The sequence below is a fragment of the Carcharhinus amblyrhynchos genome, chromosome 13 (genome assembly GCF_965287045.1).
Source record: "Carcharhinus amblyrhynchos chromosome 13, sCarAmb.v2.hapA, whole genome shotgun sequence".
NCBI lineage: Eukaryota > Metazoa > Chordata > Chondrichthyes > Carcharhiniformes > Carcharhinidae > Carcharhinus > Carcharhinus amblyrhynchos.
In genome coordinates this window covers 26,446,826-26,466,718 of record NC_137336.1, presented here as the reverse complement: position 1 = coordinate 26,466,718, position 19,893 = coordinate 26,446,826, and the positions used below count along the sequence as shown (strand labels likewise).

The following is a 19,893-nucleotide window of genomic DNA, read 5'->3' as shown; positions in this document are numbered from 1 at the left end:
CGCTTCGTCAGAGTATTTTTTGCCTCAGATTTAACCCAACTAAATGAAGGTCACTACTGTTAGTAAAGGCTGAACATAAATTATATCATAAGTATCATTCCGAATGTTAGTTGGCATAAATGCACATTAAGCTACTCACAATTTAGCCCAAAATGTTACTATATTTACAACTGATAGAAAGAAGTTGCAAGGATGGCTGCGTAGGGATCAAATGTCACACCAGTTGAGCAGGAGGTGCTTTAAGATCAGTGTCAAGATTTTTGTTTTTATTCCAATTCAATCCAATCAAATCCAATTCAGAGTCTCAACAAGTTGAGACATTCCCGATCCAAGCTGACAAGACAGGGTTCCCAACTCCTGTCTTGGGCTTGATCTATATGATCCAAGCTGATTGGAGTAGGTGTAGGTCCAGGTCCTCCTCCAAGACTTGATCTCATTTGCATCTTAGCCAAAAGGCCGAGATGCCATTTTTAAAAATTGCTTCAAATGAAGTTGAAATGTAACCTAATGACTTTAACCAAGCACAACATGTCGATACTACACTTGATCTTAGCCAAAAGGCCGAGAAGTGATAGATCAGTGTCAAGATATGTTACTGAGGCGGGTGTAGAGAATGCCAGTGTATCAGACACATGCTATTCTGGACTTGGAGCGCTAGCCGCTGACCAATACTATCATCATTGCAGAGAAATTCAGCAGAACATATAAAATAGGCAACTAAGTAATGTAAAACAGAACTATTGTTTTGAAATTAATCTCATTAGTTCCAACCAAAACTAAATAGGAAAGGAAGTAGCAAAAAGCTTTTGCTTTACTGACTGCTGATGGACTTCATTGCAAAAGAAAATGACTCCTCCTGTGCAACATCACATTCTGGCTGATCCAATTAACATTTCACAGAATGGAAATTTAAGGCTGACACATCAGAGTGCCAAATAACATTAGGCTAGCCATCAAACCAACAAGGCACTTCATTCATACCTGATGATTGCAAACATGGAATTGAAGTTCTTGCATTCTCTGCAGTGTAGGGCAATTTTGATGAAATGTTTAATTATCTTCATCCTTTTCCATTGAACGGTTTCCTTCAAAATCTCAGTGGCAACCCAAAACGTCTCCTGATTGATAACATCCTCAAATTGCTTGAGATGCACATTTCCAGTTTTTGACTCTCTTTTGAACAGGTCATCTATATATTCAGTAGGTTCAATGTTTCGGAACAATTCAAAGTCTCGCATTGAGAGCTGAGTGGCTACCTCAATAGTGCTGAGTTGTAGCAGAGATATTTGACTTTCCCTCAATAATTCCTGGGCATCTTCATCTGAGCAAAGAGTCTCTGTTTCCATGTTATTCTTCAGATAGTACCTGAATAATGAAATAAACAGAAGTCATATTGCTCAGAAACATAAAGCACTGGAACTTTATTGCTGTTCCGATTTATTCGTAATTGATTTTCAGATCAGAATCTATTTCCAAATTAGCACATCAGCATCTTTTTCCATTGCCCTAATCCCTGAATCCTTTGTGGTCTTTTGTTTGCTCAATTTAGAAAGGCAATGGTCATCAACTACCTTGAAGGGGGCCATTCTTCATTATACTTTTGATTGTTTTTTTTCCAGATTATATCATGAGACTGTGTCATACAAAATAATGCTGGATTCTTAATCGAGCACAAAATCCCATGATGGTGATCAAAATGTTTGAAAAATGATCAATCTAATTTCACTACATTACACATTGAGATGGTTTCATATGTACACAGCAATGCATGGATTCTAGTAAAATCAATCATAACATGAGACAATAGCGATCAAAATAGCTGGAAAATGATCAATCTTGTTGAAATTCAAATTCATGTATCTTCTACAATTTGTACAAAATAACCAGTTGAATAAAACAAAATTGTTTTGTGACCAACATATTCTGCCTTTCTCACCTGCCGTTCAGCTGGATCCTGTCAGCAAGCTTAGATAATTGGTCAGGGAGTCTCCTTTGCTTGATGACACCTTCAGGGCTTATAGAAACCTCACAAAGTGAGTAGGTCTCAGATGGTGCAATCAGGCCAAATTCGTGGACAGAATGGGCAACAACTTCTTTTGCAGTGGTATCTTTGCTTATGATGATGTAACAACTTTGCTGATCTGCCTTAAAGACTCGGATGACTTGATCTGGTATGTCTGTTACAAATAAAAATTGCAAATATATTCCATTGCTCACATCCCAAAGTCAAATGACTTACACAGAATAATCTGTCAAACCAAATAAATACAGTTCAGTTCTCATTGATCAAATGACTCAAAAGGAAAAGGTTGAGGTGCTCTGGTTTTTTTGACAAAACATTCACTGTCAGTCTGCATGACTGCTTTAGAAAACAACAGTTGAACTTTTGTTTAAACTGGCACTAAACTTGATCATTCCAGAGCAATGTGAAATCTTTTCAGCATTACAAATACTGAAAATGGAATGAAGATGACAAGATGATTTGTATTATGGGTTAGTTCTTTGGTGGGTCAACATTTGAAACTCATCCAGGGAACAAGCATGGTAATTTCAAAATGTCTCTAAAATAAATAAGGGATACCATTTATTAGGGAATTACCACAAAATGTGTAACTATTTTACACTTCTTAAAGTTTAAAATATAAATTCAAGATTTATCAATCTAAAGAACAGCCAATGATAATTCTCCAAATGAACCAGTGATTCAAATTTAGTGTGTACTGTATGGCAAGATATCAGATTTCACATCAGTTAGCAGTGAAAAAGGGGGCATCTCTAAGAGAGGGAGAGAGACATTGCCCAATGTTGCTTTCTCTGACTAATAACCATCAAACCCCACTGGAAACATGCATGGATAATGGGTGAAGAAAGGGTTAGGCTTCATTATGATAAGCCACACGGTGAAAGTAAATATATGAAAGCATGTCCACTTCAATGAGATAGTGAGTGCTATCACTGTCCATGAAACCATGCATGACTTTTACATGCTGTGGGCAGGAGAGTAGTGGTAAGGGAAGAAAAGTGAAGGCAGAAGAAAATAAAAATCACAAGCAAATTAGTTCAGAATGTTTATCTTCTAACTGCCCGCATGCATAAGCAGATTTATGATGGTACTGATATTTCTTTGTGCCCAATTATAACTTCTGAAAAGTAAGGTGAAGCTTATCTGATCATTTGGTGGGTAAATGGTGCCATCCTATGCTACACAGAGTATAGGAATAAGATAGAGAATCTGGTGAATTTATGCGGCAACAATAATCTCTCCCTCAACGTCAACAAAACGAAGGATATTGTCATCAACTTCAGGAAGCATGAAGGAGAACATGCCCCTGTCTACATCAATAGAGATGAAGTAGAAAGGGTCGAAAGCTTCAAGTTTTTAGGTGTCCAGATCACCAACAACCACCATGCTGACACTACAATTAAGAATGCCCACCAATGCCTCTACTTTCTCAGAAGACTAAGGAAATTTGGCATGTCAGCTATGACTCTCACCAACTTTTACAGGTGTACCATAGAAAACATTCTTTCTGGTTGTATCACAGCTTGGTATGGCTCCTGCTCTGCCCAAGACTGCAAGAAACTACAAAAGGTCATGAATGTAGCTCAATCCATCATGCAAACCAGCCTCCCATCCACTGATTCTGTCTACACTTCCCGATGCCTCAGCAATGCGGCCAGCTTAATTAAGAATCTCAGGCATCCCCACACACGCCGGACATTCTCTCTTCCACCTTCTTCCTTCAAGGAAAAGATACAAAAGTCTGAGGTCATGTACCAACCATGGAATTCTGCACTCTCTCGTTTCTTTCTCTATAAACGGTATGTTTTGTTTGTGTATTATGCAAGAAACAACACTTTTCACTGTATGTTAATACATGTGACAATAATAAATCAAATCAAGTACTCTCTAGTTTCCTTATTTAGCTGATCTGAGTCAAAGCACTATATTTCCTACATCTCTTAGCTAGAGAGGGCTAAAAAGGAAAACAAAATCAGACAGCTAGAAAGTGTGGATGTTGGTTGAGGACAGAACTGAATTCAGAAGTGATACTCTAAATGGTTGAATAATTTGCTGATGTTCAAGTTTAAGCTTAGGGGAGGGAGCACAGAATTGCCAGAGCCCGAAAGAGTCTTCAAAAGGGCAGAAAACATTTAACTAATATACATATCACAATGAATCAACACTTGTTTTCTCCAAAAACATTAATTACAATGACAGCCTGTATTCAGCTGAACCTAGAGACATTTCACCTATTGTCATTTTTATCAAAGTGGCCTTTGGTTAAAACTAAATTGACCACCATAACATCTATGATCTAGTTTGCAGGTGACAACATCTGATTTGCACAACACTCTTGATCTTTGCAATTCTGCATACAAGGAACTTAGTCTGTCCTTGAATGTTGCTAAAATGAAATTCATCAATTCAACATGGCCAGCCAAATATTCCATCTTCCATATATGTTGAAGCACAGACTCAAATATGTTCTCATACCTTGACAGCTACCATGGATGAAGAGATCCAACACCAGATCAGCTGTTCTTGTTCAGGCATCTACAAACTTGTTTGACAACAAGTAACTCCACGTCAAGAAGAGTCCAAGTGTACAAAGCAGCTGTTGTCAACACACTCTCATACTGGACAGTGTATCAGGGACACATAAGAGTGAGAGAGAAATTCCACCAGCAATGCCTCCGTCACATCCTCTGGATTCAATAAAAGGACGCTTGAACAAACACCAGTCTCCTTTTTGAAGCCAGCTCCACAATCTTTCAGGCAAAATTCCTACAAAATCAATTTTGATGGACTGGGCCCTGTGTCCAGATGGCCAAAATGCATTTCCCCCCATCAGGCCTGTTTTCTCAACTCTAATGGTCAAAATTGTAGGAAACGACAAAGAAAACATTTCAAAAGACCCTCTGTAGTTTTTCTTGAAGAACAGCAGCTTGCTAAAAGTCACTTGAAATGGAGACAAGTTGTTCACTAAGCTGCATCACAATTTGAGTCACACTGTCTTAATGATGAGGCAGAGCAGTGACAAAGAAGGAAAGGAAGCATTTCCTGTACTCTGGATCCCACCATCACGTGGAACATCTATCCTATGAGCTCACAGATATAGGAGGCGAGAATCGGCTTGTCAGTTAAAAATTAGGAGGAGTAGGCCAGTCAGCCCCTCAAGCCTGCTCCCATCATTTGATAAGATCATGGCTGATCTGATTTTAACCTCAACTTCACATTCCCGTATACCTTTCACACCCCGCCCCCCCTCCCCCGCTTCCTGATCAAGAATCCAGCTACCTGTCTTAAAGACATTCAAGGCTTTGTCTCAACCACTTTTTGAGGAATAGAATTCCAAAAGATCACAACACTCAAGAAAATCTTTTTTTCACCTCTGTCCTAAATGGGCATCCCATTATTTTGAAACAATAACCCTGAGTTCAATATTCTGCCAGAAGAGGAAACATCCTTCCAACATTGACCCTGAAGATAAAGACCCTCTGCAGAACCCTCATTCCTACGTAGATGCCATCCTTGAATCAAGGGATAGCTGACAAGATAGTAAACCAAAAGCTTGGTCAGAGGTGGATTTTACAGAGTGTCTTTGTGTGAGACAGAAATGGAAGCAGAGTGTTTTTAGGGAAAAAAATTCCAGAGTTTAAGGTCTGGCAGTGAAGACTTCCACGAATAGTGGAACAAAGGAAAATCTGGATGCGCAAGAGGTTAGAATAGGAGGAATGCTGTTATTCCAGAGATTATGGGGCTGGAGATTACAGACATAGAACTGGGTAAAGCCATGGAGGAACTGAAAACAAAGATGAGAAAGTTAAAATTGCCAGACTGAGGAACAATGTAAGGTGGCAAGTTCAGGGGTGAGGGGTGAAGGGTGAACAGAACTTTATGCGAGTTAAGATATGGCTGCAGAGTTTTGGATCAAAATATTGGAGTAATTCCAGCCTTAAAATAAAGACTGCAATGTTTCTTATCACAAAGGCTAAACTAATAGTAGTTAATAATTATTCACCCTTTTTAAAATGGATACATCATTGGCTATTCTACAACAGTCAGTAACATATCAACACAATAAAAGTTTTTGGAGAAGAAAATCAGCTGTGGTGTAAAATAGTCAATTAATTTACAAAGAGCCCATTTGTGTGACTAGCACAACCAATTTCACCCTCTGGGTTATTTTTGGCTGCTCGCCTCAGTGAAGGTGAGGAGCTGATTTTTGTTTTGCCATCAGCTGAACAAGAGTTCAACCAGTTGCACAAAACTGACTAAAACTGTTTCTATCTGGCTAACCTATACTCAAATCAGGAAGTGTTTGATCTGAGCATTTTGACACAACAAGCCAATGAAAAAAGTTTACAATTCCCAAAACTAACATCCTCATGCAGACAAAACATTAATTCTGAAAATGAAATTTCAGACTATAGTGAGTTTTTCCAAAATCTCAACTTTTCATATAGATCAAAATGTTTTTTGTAAGTTACATTAGAAAAAAGGGTGATACGGGAAAGCAATAAGCCAACATATAATGGGCAGATCTCACTAAGTACAGCACTGATATGAGAGTTTTGGATGATAGCCATAATGTGGATAACATTATTGAAAAAAAAAGTTCATGTACAAAAAATTCTCAAGGGAAATTAGGAGGGATATTTTTGTAATTAATTTATAAAATCCCTCTATTTTCTTTCCAGAATACCTTGGCATTGCCATACCACATAATTACAGTGGGCGGGATGTTGGGTTGATGACTTGCTCCCAGGCTTCTGTCAATGCTGTTTTTCAACTAGTTCCTAAGGAATGCAGGAAACAGATTGACAACAATCCTCCAATTGAATTGTACTTGTTTCAGGATATTACCAGGCTCCTACTTAATGCCTCCTACAGCTGACCAAGATCAGCAACTCAACAAAGGAGATGAAAAATGGTGAACAGGAAACAACAATTCTTCTCCAGAGTGCTGTAAGTTGTGCAAAATCATGTCATCAAAAAGATAAAGGGTGTTTTAATCTATCCCTGCAAAACTAAATAAAAGTAATATCACAATATAACATTTGGAATCTTTAATCATGTACATGAAGGTGACACACAAATTGAACACAGCATACAAGGAAACAAGCATGCAATACAAGAACATGGACACAGGACTGATGGATACTCACTATAAAAACCTGCAGCTGTGATGTGGATAGTTTAGGAGCAGAACAGATAAAAAGGAAATTACACAATATTCAAATCAATTTTTGAAAAGTCACAAAATAATTACAATAACCAGCTCAACTGCAAGAATTTCAATCATGCGAAGCGACGATCATACATTTTGCGTTTAATAAAATTGTCTTAAACGTTGTATTCATTTTAATCAACAAGGTTATTAATTTAGCTTTTGTTGAGAAATAAACTCTTAGAAAGCAATCTTATCAGAAACTAACATTTAGATTCTTTTGATTCATTGGGAAATTTGATATTTAGAAAGACCTATGGCCAATTTCTTTGAGTGTTTAAGAAAATGGGGTGGCATTATGTTAACATTAGTAAACATGTCAATTTATGAAACTTTGTAAAAGTGTTCCACAAAAGGTAAAACTTACATTGTGCTTTTACAAGCACCAGCATCTCAAAACAATTTACAGCCAAAGTGCAGTAGGAAGTAATGTAGGAAATATGACAGCCAATTTGTGCACAACAAGCTACCACAAACAGCAATGTGATAATGACCAGATAATCTGATTTTTCAAACCAACATTTGGTTCTGTGCACCTCTTGGAACTATTTTTTTTCCAAAACAGTTTTAGAATTTAATATATTTTTTTCCTAAACTCATTTGAAATAAATATACAAGATGTTGATTTTCATTTCCAAAATGCCCCACGTGAACCAAAAGTTGGAACTGCATGGAACCTTGAGAGGTGCACATAACTAAATTTTTAGTAACCATCTGTGCAACTTTTCAATCATCTGTTCAAAAGAATATCAGCCAACTGATCAATGGACAGAAAGCAGAGAGTAAGAATAAATGGGTCATTCTCAGGTTGGCAGGCTGTGACTAGTGGGATACCACAAGGATTAATGCTTGGGGCCCATCTATCACAATCTATATCAATGGTTAGGATGTGGGACCAAATGTAACATTTTCAAGTTTGCTGATGGCAAAAGACTGGGTGAGAACGTGAGTAGTGAGGAAGATGCAAAGGGATTCAGACAGGCTGAGTGAGTGGGCAAAAACATGGCAGATGGAATATAACATGAAAAAATATTATCCATTTTGGTAGGACAAAACAAAAATGCAGATATTTCTTAAATGGTGAGAGATTGAGCAGTGTTGATATCCAAAGGCACCTGGGTGTCCTTGTTCACGAGTCCATGTGACCTGGCGACCCTTGACCTGGAAGCAGTATCAACAGGAAGGAAGTTTAGACAGAAGCCATACGGCTGGAGGAAGCAAAGGAAAGTTGCAAGACAAATCAGAGTTGAAGGCCGAAAATAATCAGCACACAGATGCAGACACAAAGAGAAAGCAGACAGACACAGAACGTGGAATACAGAGGATTTTTGTGAAAAGATGTAAATGACTCTCAGGAGGAGGTCAGTTTTTCTGTTTGGCAAAAGGATCTCTAGAGGCAATATGTGAGCTGACTAAAAATGTTCAAAACCTGGAAGGCTTTGTGAATAGTTCAGAGACCCTAACCATCTGAGTGGCTACACCATGAACCATGTGTTATTCATTGAAAAGGAACTCTGGAGAACTAAACCATCAGGACTGTCATGAACCAGGGAGAGAAAGGATTTATAAAAGAATATATTTGCTGATGGTAAAGGCTGTTGTCAGATATAATTCCTGACCTACCCTGTATGAATAAAAAACAGCATATCGTGGAACTGTGTAGCTCCATAGTACTTCATGAATGCTGGAGTGATGTGGGTACTTGTGGTTGCGCAAAATGTATCTTAGGTATATCAACTATTTGAAGTGAAATTTATATTTTTACTTTCAACAGCATTTTCTTGTGAATGTTTAATTAACCTGGATTCTAATTTGTGTTACAAAAAGTGAAATCTTGTTGGCAATTTCCTCTGGGGGTTTTTCAGTAAATTTAGTTATCTGGTTTACAGTTTCCCCATTGGGACCATAACAAAATAGTATAGCCTCTTTTTTAAAAATTAGTCCCTCAATGTAGGGCCTCAATATTGCATAAGCTCTACAAAAACCCTTGGAAGTTCAACATTTCTCACTGCAATATTGCAGGATGTTCTGAAGACATGCAGATTTTTTCTTCCTTCCTTGCGTTACTTGGTAAAGCAAGTTTTAAAAACAACTTTTTTAAAAATTACACTGAATTTTGAACAGTTTGTAAATTTTTTAAAAATAACATTTTAAATGTAAATAAAGAAATATTTCTAGGTTTTGATTATTTACCTGCAGGATTTGTGAAATCAAGCATGCTAGTAGCAGGTTGCAACAGATCAGGGCTACTAGAGGAAAGTGTTCCAGGGAACGGCATTATAGCAACACTGTGTCTGAACTGCCTTGTTCCAACAATGCTGTCATCCTGCGACTGGCTCATTCCAGCATCACTGTGGACCATTAAAAACAGTTGTGATTAAAGTAAATAAATTTAAACTGTACCCAATCAGTAGCAATGTTAGCATATTCACAGTTCTGAATTTGGATAAGTTGTGGCTCTTCACTTTCCTAATTTAAAATTATGAGAAAATATCTACAAAATTTAAATCAGAATTTAACAATTCATTATTTTTCACATTTTACTGTACTCATAGCTTGCAATAAAGAATACTTAATGGTCATAAACTTAGCTATATTTGGGAGGGATGGACAAAAATTACCAAGCAAGTCACCCTGAGCTGCTGTTGGGCAACTTCTGGTGACTGGTTGCAGACTGAAGCTATCATAGGATGAAGGACCAGATCACTCGCTTGCTCTCTTTCTGTCCTGGGAAATGAAGCATGTTATAGGGAGTCTAGTAAGACAGTAAAATGGTGCTCAATATTTAAAGAATGAAGAAAGAATGTTAAAAACAGACCTTCTGTTTAAATGTTAAGGACTGTAACTCAACTGCATGAGATGCAAGTAGAACATATTGCCAGAGATGTACATATTTCATATGTATGCCCTATGTAGCATGACGTTTCAAAACAGGGGTCAACATTTAAATTAAGTCAGTTGAATTGGGCTACGAAAATTTACATGTAGAAAGTGCATTCAGTTATCTGCTTCTAATGTAGAGATCCTCTGAATGAATGTAGTAGCGATCAAATCAGCGCTACATTGTACCATGGTACAAGCTCAAAAAGTTCTGCTGCTGGGCTACTAAAAATAGATAACCCAACAAATATCAATTTAGAAAGAAATATTTAATTTCATCCTTGCACAGAAATGGAAATAACGCAATTAGCGGCAATTGGGTCCATTAAGTGATTTGTATGTAAAGCTTTTAATAAATTAAGTATCTTACCAAAACAGTCCCCTGTATGGGTTATGCAATCACAGAAAAAAGACAACATTTAACATGAGATGGATTATATTAGAATAAATAAGACAAGGATAAACAGCTGAATGCTATTTTCACAACATAAACCAACAAATTTGATAGTACTTCAAAATTTTTGATATAACGGAATCAACAACTGGAGGGGCAACACATATGCGTTGAGGAAATCAAGGGAATAAGAATAAATAACTTAAAAAGGATTCATGTTCATAACCTCTCGAAAACAAAGCAAAGCCATAAAAATGGCTGCAACTCTGCCATTGTTTGCAAAGAAGTCTATAAAATGCTCATTGCGACATACTTATTGTTTAGTTTATTTGACCCCTGACATACACAAATGTTTAAATAATTAGAGTTTTTAATGTGATAACCTTGCAGGCAGCGACTAGTTGCCGACATGTGAATGATCAATGACCAAAAGGTTACTGTAATTTGGCAATGAAACACCATTGGGAGTAAGTTATTAGGTAAGGTAATTAGCTATAGTCCACAATGGCATCTCTCTTCATTAGAGAGAGACACAATTGGTTCTATTTTGCTTAAGATACACCACTCGTCAAGTATGGGCAAGGTGAGGAGAAAGGCCTCCATTAACTACCATGGTTGGTACAGGGATAAAACCCATGACATTGGTGTCACTATGGATCACACTCCAACTTCTGAGTCAACTGAGATAACCTCAAGTTATCAATAGTGAATATTGATAATTCTGATAATGGGATCAGCACTAAAAATGGAAGCTTGGAGCCTTCATGCTATTTAGTTGGTTACAGGAAGAATTATTCCCAGGTCGGTTCTGGTAGAGAGCAGTGCTGACAGCAAACCTCCTCCCTTTTCACCTGCCTTCTTAAAAACAGATGGCCTGGGCAACTTGAGAAGAAAATTTGATGCATTTTCTTTTAAAATAATCATTTCTTTTCTGTGACAAGTGAGAAAAAAAAGCAATAAAAATAACTGAAGTGACTCAAAGAAATCTATGAGAAACCTCAGGAAGCCTACTGCAAGATGATACAATGAAACAAATAGTTTTAATGGCTCATATAAACGAGCACCTGTGTAAGCCTTCAACTCCCACGCATGCAGATTTTTAAAATTTTAATTATCGTGTTTGCCATCTCATGCACTTGAACGATGTGCTTTGAATTCACACAATGTTCTCATTCAAAGTACTTGAAAAACAGTGACCACATTTCAGAAACGTAGCCCTGTCACACCAACAATACTGTAATTGAAATGTGGAAATTTGATGGCATACCTTTTTGCCCTTCCGCTTCCCTACCACTAAAAATTCAAAACCCACCTGTTAATTTTTTGTCTCACCTGCCAGTTCATTTCCACAAAGTCATTACCCTCCCTCAAATCAACTATTCTATCCAGAATACGGACACTTGCCAGCACTTCATTAAGACACTTCAACAGGTGCGAGAGCCCAAACCTCTTCTCGTACTTTTCTTTTGCCAGATGTTCTAAGATTAGGCGTGTATGCTCTAGGGAAGTGTCATATACCAGCACCCCTATGACAGTTCATTGTACTTTCCTCAAATGTTAGTACACCAATGCCACAAGGCTGGCTTACACTGGGTTAATTTAAAATAAAAAGTCGCAACGCCGCAGTGATCAGCTAATGCTAAGTTTGCTTAATTGATTAAAAATTCAATTCAATTCAACATCTCTGTCCAAAAGAACCTTGCAGAATTCGGTTATTAAGCAACAGATCAGAAATCAAAACGAGTGCAAAGTTGGAAAGAAGAGAAAATGTTACTTTTGTGAAGAAAGTGAAATACATCAACCTAGTCCTTTTAACATGATATTGCCACTTTACATAAAACTAAAAGAATACAATGGGCCAATTGTTCCAGAGCTGCATCACTGTAGCATGTGCACCCAAAATAGTTTAACTCATCCATTGGGCGAGATTTTCCACAAACCACATGGTACATTTTGCGGAGGTAGCTTGCTTTTGGCTGGCAGCAGGGTCTTCCGGTCCCATCGCTGATAACAGAATTTCCCATCGTTCGCATCCTCTGTTGCAACAGAACCCATGGAAGGCGGCAGTCATCAGCAAGACCAGAAGATTCAGCCAGTAGGAATGTCAAAAAATCCCGCCCACTAATGTGAAGACAGGTCAATTAAATACTGTAATTATTTAACCCTTGCACGAAGTCATGCCTGCTGCCTATAAAGTTATAATATTTTATGGATTGAAGATGGTCTTGGAACCAGCCAAGAAATTAGCAAGGGTGGGCCAATTATCAGGACACGGTTCCATTCTTTATATCAAAAAATGAGATCTTAACTGCAGCATTTTCAATGAACAGGCCATGAATACATTGCCATATTATGGAGAGAACACTTAATACATAGGAAGCATTGGACCTTCGTAAGTCTTAAGTACATTTGTGTGTAATTTTCTATCACATTGTGCACAAAGGTCAGGGACAGTCCTGGTAGTTTTTAACTCCCTCTTTGACTCATTCCCCAAAATACAAAAGACTGTTCCGGCACAGCCATTATTTCAATGGTAGCCATTGTTCCACTGAACCAAATAAAAACAAATTATTGCTGATGCTGGAATCTGAAACCAAAAGAAAAAACGCTGGAAAATCTAAGCAGGTCTCAGCAGACTGCTGAGATTTTCCAGCATTTTCTTTTTTGGTTCCACTGAACCAGTTTCTTCTTACTTTGGTTTTCTACTTTTGTTCATTTAACAGCTAAAAATTTTCTGATGTCACATTAGGAATTTCAGCTCCCTGGGCTCAGTGACGTTTGGTGAAAATGCCATGCAATCTTTAAAGGGAAAGTTAAAAGGGAGGTTATTGCAGAAGGTTAGGGGACATGGAGTTGGGGGTAGGGTGTTAGCGTGGATAGGGGATTGGCTGTCAAATAGGAGGTAGAGAGCGGGGGTCAATGGGTGCTATTCGGATTGGCAGTTGGTGACTAGTGGAGTGCCCCAGGGGTCGGTGCTGGGGCCTCAGCTATTTACCATTTATATAGATGATCTGGAGGAGGGAACCGAGTGTATGGTGTTGAAATTTGCAGATGACACCAAGATTGGTGGAACGGCAAATTGCGCGGAGGGTGTGGAGAGTCTGCAGAAGGATCTAGATAGGCTGGGCGAATGGGCCAGGAACTGGCAAATGGAATTTAATGTTGGCAAGTGCGAGGTGGTCCACTTTGGTAGGAATAATGGTAGGAAGGATTATTACTTACTTGGCGAAAAACTGCAGCAGGCGACGGTGCAGAGGGACCTCGGGGTCCTTGTGCATGAGTCGCAAAAACCCAGCCTGCAGGTGCAGCAGGTGGTCAGGAAGGCGAATGGGATGCTGGCCTTCATAGCGAGGGGGATTGAATATAAAAGTAGGGAGGTCTTGCTGCGGCTGTATAGGGCATTGGTGAGGCCGCAGCTGGAGTACTGTGTGCAGTTTTGGGCGCCGTACTTACGCAAGGATATTTTGGCCTTGGAGGGAGTGCAGAGGAGGTTTACTAGGCTGATACCGGAATTGAGGGGGTTGAGCTATGAGGAGAGGCTGAATAAACTAGGCTTGTACTCGTTAAGAGTTTAGAAGAACGAGGGGAGATCTCATTGAGACGTATAAGATGATGAATGGGATGGATAGGATAGAGGTGGAGAGGCTCTTCCCGCTCAGAAAGGACAGTACGACTAGGGGGCACAGCCTCAAGATAAAGGGGGGGCAGTTTAGAACAGAGTTGAGGAAGAACTTCTTCACTCAAAGGGTGGTGAATCTCTGGAATTCTCTGCCCGTTGAAGTGGTGGAGGCTACCTCGCTAAATATTTTTAAGACGTGGGTTGATGGATTTTTGATAAGAGAGGGGATTAAGGGTTATGGGGAGAGGGTGGGAATGTGGAACTGAGCCACGACAGATCAGCCATGATCTTACTGAATGGCGGGGCAGGCTCGAAGGGCTAGATGGCCTACTCCTGCTCCTATTTCTTATGTTCTTATGTTATGTTCTTAAAACTTTAACATTGCAATTTAATGTGTAGTCTCCCAATACACCAAGTATGATACAAGGTTTGTCAATGTTTTAAATATGAAATGTAAAGCTCCCATATCTAGAATGTTGCTGCTTCATGCTGTTTTAAGAAAATAAAAAGTTAACATGCAATTTCGTTACTGACTGTATTTCTCCAAGGCCAAGCGCTCATTATTCCTATAGCTTCCCCATCCACAACAGCCATATACAATTGTTCTTTCACTTTCCCTTCCCACTACGTATATGACTGCACTTAACATAACTGCAGTATTTGGCCAAGTGTGGCACCATGGAGTCCTAGCAAAACTGAAGACATTGGAAATCGGGGGAGAAAATGCTCTGTTAGCTGGCACAAAGGAAGATGGTTGGAGGGCAATCATCTCAGCTCCAGGCATCACTGCAGAAGTTCCTGAGGGCAGTGAATTAGGCCCAACCATTTTCAGCTCCTTCCATTAAATGAGAAGTGTGATTACAGATGACTGCACAATGTTCAGTGCCATCCATGACTTCTCAGATACTGAAACAGTCCATTTCCAAATACACCAAGACCTGGACCATATTCGGGCTTGGGCTGACTTGTAGCAAGTAACACTTGCACCACACAAGTGTCAGGCAATGGCCATCTCCAACAACAGAGGATCTAACTATTGCCCCTTGACATTCAATGGCATTTCCATTGCTGAATCCTTCATTATCAACATACTGGGCATTACCATTGATCAGAAACTGAACTGGACTAGCCACATAAATACTGTGGCTGCTACTGACCACACTACCTCCCCCATCATCTACAAGGTACAAGTTAGGAGAGTAATGGAATACTTGCATGCCTGGATGACTACAGCTCCAACAAGCTGACAAGCATTCAAGAAGCTGACAGCATTCAGGACAAAGCAGCTCCTGTTTGATTGTTTCCTCTCCTACAAATGTGCAATCCCTCTACCAGCAACGCACAGTGGCAGCAATATGTATCATCTACAAGATGCACTGCAGGAACTCACCAAGGCAGCAACTTCCAAACACCACCACCATTTAAAGGATATGAGCAGCAGACACCTGGGAATACCACCATCTGGAGGTTCCCCTCCAAGTCACTCACCATCCTAATTTGGAAGTATATCACCGTTCTTTTACTGCTGCTGGGTCTAAATCCTGCCATTCCCTCCCGAATAGTAATGGGTGGATCTGCACCTCTGACTGCTGCGGTTCAAGAAGACAAATCACCACCATTTCCTAAAATGCAACTTGGGATAAATACTGGTCGAGCAAGTTATGTCCACATCCCGTAAATGAATAAAAAAGTTAAACCGTTTTCAGACTTCAGAAACAACATTATCAGGATGACCTTCAAAGCTGTTGAAAAAAAAAATGGAGAACCAGCAGACTGATTTGTCAAGTGTCCCCTATTACATTGTGTTTGCAGAAGAGAAAAATGAAAGGAATATTCTAGTGAAGGTTCTTAAACATGATAAATTAATAAAAGCAAGATCAAAAAATAATACCTGTCTGCCTTCTGCTATTTTTGATGCTTTGGTATTTTAACAGCCATTTCACACATCTAGATTGCTATACTTGAATCATATCCAGAACTTGCATTTATTTCAAGAGAGACAATGGCATAGTTTTGCCCAAAACCATTTTCAGTTCCCTGTACATCAGCATGTCCATGTGTTCCTGGGGGCAGTATCACTAAAGTTTGAGAAATGCCGAGTATTTTTTTTAATCATCTCACAATCTTCCTACATTTTGGTCATAGCTATTACTCTCTTGATGGATTGCTTGATGAGACAAAAAGTCCATTAGCTTGCAGGTTATTTTCACACACTATGGCGTTCTACGATTAATTATGAAAACTGGATTGCACGTTTTAAGCTTCTAAATGTGTGCAGCAACTATTGGAAAATACATGTAAAAAAACTGCAATTTAGAACTTACTTTCGCAAATAATGATACATGTACAAAATTTTGCAAAACTTAAAAGGCTGTAGGGATAATGCTCTGGAACTCTGAACAGTTTCTTTGGAATTTTTGCTTGACTGTCATATTTGATAGACTAGGAAATTATTTATTATTGTCCTATACAGAAGTGTCATTGCATTAAGCTGTGCTGGGAAAGTCAAGATCAACCATGGCAAAGGAATTGATAATGGGTGAGTGAAGAGGACTGAGGACATAGGGAGGCAATAAAAGCATGTTATTATATAAAGCCATTTGAACTTAATGCTAACTGGTATGTATCGGTCTCTTCATATCACACACCATCTGTTGTCAAGAGAATTGGGAAACACTTGATATCGCCATACTTGTGATATTATGACGTTATTACATAAGTATTATTATTCTGCTTATTGACCTTGGCCTTGTGATGGTTCTCCCTCTCTTGTGGGAAACTCCACTGGTACCTACGAAGCATTTTCCTTAAATTGATTACTGGAGATCAGGAAAGCTGGGCAAAAACATGTTAATACTTAAGAACCACTAATTCTCATCATACTCCTTCAATGAAGTTTTAAAGTTTATTCATTAGTCCCACAAGTAGGCTTACATTAATGAAGTTACTGTGAAAATCCCCCACTCGTCACACTCAGGCACCTGTTCAGGTACGCTGAAGGAGAATTTAGCGTAGCTAATGCAGCTGACCAGCACATCTTTTCGAACTGTGGGAGGAAACTGGAGCACCCGGTGGAAATCCACGCAGACACAGGGAAAATGTGCAGATTCCGCACAGACAGTGATCCAAGCTGGGAATCGAACCCAGGTCCCTGGCATTGTGAGACAGCAGTGCTAACCACTGTGCCACCGTGCCGCTTTCAGCATCCAAAGTATCTAAGTTGTCAGCTAATCATCAAAATATTTCAATTGTAAGGCCAAATTTTTCACGCCTGAGGTTAATTGGATATGCTATTGTTTCCAGCAGCTATCCTGTATACGCTCCAAATAATGGAGATTAATAACTAGAACTGACTTGCAACTTTTTATTTCTCAAAAGATGGTCAGCCATTAATGGGAATTAATTCACAAATTCATCTGACTCAAATATTTCACCTACCTGAATGGCTTAGGTGGCAAGATGCTGAAACGTGTCTTGTCAAGTATTTTCCGGATTTTGTTTCGACCACCCGACACCGTGTTGGCCTTTATCTTCTTGTTGCCCTTCTCAGAAGGAAACATTTGTTCAACGTCTCTATGCAAGTCTGGATGTGAGTAACGATTTCCCTTTTTTTCTGCAATTTTAGGAATATGCGGAACTCCATTCTTTTTCTCCTGCATTAGCCTATTTAACAACTCCTTAAAAACTGGAGTAGGGAGGGGAAATCAAGAATTAGTAACAGCACAACTTTCATAACCCAAATAGCATTATTTGGAGCTACCCGGTTCAGTAACTCCTCCTCAAATGTCTTGGAACATGTCAAGAATTTTTGCAGCTCATATTTCTAAATAGCACCCATTTGTAGCACTCCACCCATCCATCACTCTTTTACATCTCTATGTAACTCATGTTGCGGCTGGAAGAGCAAACAGACCACAATATTCATTACTCTTGAACAAGTTACAGGTGACTTTTTTTTAAATTTGCAAAGCTCAGTGAAGTCCCTTTGTGTGGATTGAATTGCCTCTCCTTAACGATTCTCCAATGCAAATGAGAGATTAGGAAATCAGCAGAGTGCAACCCACTGTTGTGCGACACTGCACATTGGTACTCAAAAGTTACTGCCTCATAAATTTAAGATGCATACTTGATATGATGTAGCTGGGTTAGGTAACATTTTTCTTAAAAGCAAGCTGCTTTAAACATTAAGCAAATTCCCCAATCTCTGTTGAACATAATAATTTGGTGGCATCTGATTTCTCTAGGACAGCTTTTAATACTTTTGTCTGTTATGTTTCATCCCTCTATTTACTGATAGCTCTTTTCATGCACGTCACCAGGGACCCCTATTATTGAATGGTCACACTGCTTTGCATACTTACACTGCATGTTATCTGCATGTTAATACCAGTATTAAAGAAAACAAAACCAAACACAAATCATCACCAACTGTATAAGGCAAGTATACAGCTGAACCAACATAAAATTCAATACAAAATCTTTGCAGGTAGACATCAAAATATTTGAAGCTATTCTAAGTACAATGGATTCTAACAGAGTGCTTAGGCTTCAGATTCTTTCCTAGTACTGTTTTTGATGTGTGCACAAGCAGATTTTCTACAATAATGCTTTTACCTTCATAATCTACCTGCAAAAGGAAAATGAAGGAACAAAGCACATACAACAGGAATAAGACAGAGATCATTATTTGGATGGAAATTTATGAGGCTCCCATCCTTAATTTCTCCTTTTCTCCTGACTGGCATGGTATTACTTGTATACTGCAGTCGTTGGATAAAAGGACGTAAAGTGAAAGCACGTGGGGTTGGGTGAAAACAGGAACGCAGATTTATTGATGAGCCACTGTAAAATCTTGACAGATATGTATAGTATCATTCTACATCATTACAGGCACAATTGGGGTTGTCCAGTCACTACAGGTGACGAGTTCGAAGACTCCCATATTTACAAGTCTCATATAATTCAGATTCAACCTTTGGACGTTTGGTGTAGGGTTGAGACACAAGGCAAGTGTCTCAAGATCTTGCCTTGAGACACTTAGGCTTACTGTTTTGTTTGATCTTAAGTATCTTTACTCCTTTCATAGATCCTACTAAATTCCTCTAAGATGTTCTCTGGATCTATTCTAGCATTAACTAGTCTGTTCCACAGCATTCCAGTTCTGGCCAAGAGCGGCTAAAGAGAGCTAGAAAACACCCTCAGACAACATGAAGTGGCAGCTCTGCAGTTTGCACACTTAACTCTACTTTGACTACGATGTATTCTCTTAAAGCCACAAGTTCTTTGATGTAGGTCCTCAGAATGACGGCTCCTGGCTTTAATGATAGGTGATTCAATTTTTGCTTATAGGTGGTCTCAGGAATTAAGGAGACGGCAGCCCACATGTTGACCTCCATTCTGATGGGTTGTCAATTCAAATTTGGAATTATCTAGAACCAATATGATTCACATTGAACTGAAAATACATTTCATTTCAACTTTTGTCAGATTTCATTCCTGTTGTGTGTTCTTGTCTTCATGGTTCTTTTTTTCCTTCTACATTGTAAACCTTTCATTCTTCTTTTTAGGTGCAGCCTGTTTCCTTCTTTGGACATTTGTCTCTGGGGAAACTGGTTTCTTACCAGCACATTCGTGCTATGGGATCAATTTTGCCACAATTTTTGTACTGGCTGTCTTTGCTCCAACACTCAGCTGGTGAATAGCCCATTTTTGCACAACAATAACATGCCTGTCGCTGGGTATACTTTTTCTGGGCAATTTATGGA

At 39.0% G+C, this 19,893-nt stretch overlaps 1 protein-coding gene and 1 pseudogene across 7 annotated transcripts in view; both read right to left on the bottom strand.

The window, feature by feature from the left end:
• The window catches only part of LOC145351783 (rap guanine nucleotide exchange factor 6-like), a 360,268-nt gene that overhangs the window by 45,552 nt on the left and 294,823 nt on the right, over positions 1-19,893 (bottom strand). For 5 of the 7 annotated variants that reach the window (XM_080201415.1, XM_080201409.1, XM_080201411.1 and 2 more), the window contains exons 16-20: positions 17,567-17,813; positions 9,429-9,586; positions 7,174-7,188; positions 1,937-2,177; positions 982-1,365 (exon numbers count right to left, since the gene is read on the bottom strand). In XM_080201415.1, the coding sequence (XP_080057541.1) occupies positions 982-1,365; positions 1,937-2,177; positions 7,174-7,188; positions 9,429-9,586; positions 17,567-17,813 (1,045 nt within the window). The remainder of the gene's footprint in view (positions 1-981; positions 1,366-1,936; positions 2,178-7,173; positions 7,189-9,428; positions 9,587-17,566; positions 17,814-19,893) is intronic. The other 2 variants (XM_080201410.1, XM_080201413.1) reach the window with 1 other exon arrangement.
• On the bottom strand, positions 396-573 carry LOC145352029 (U2 spliceosomal RNA; annotated as a pseudogene).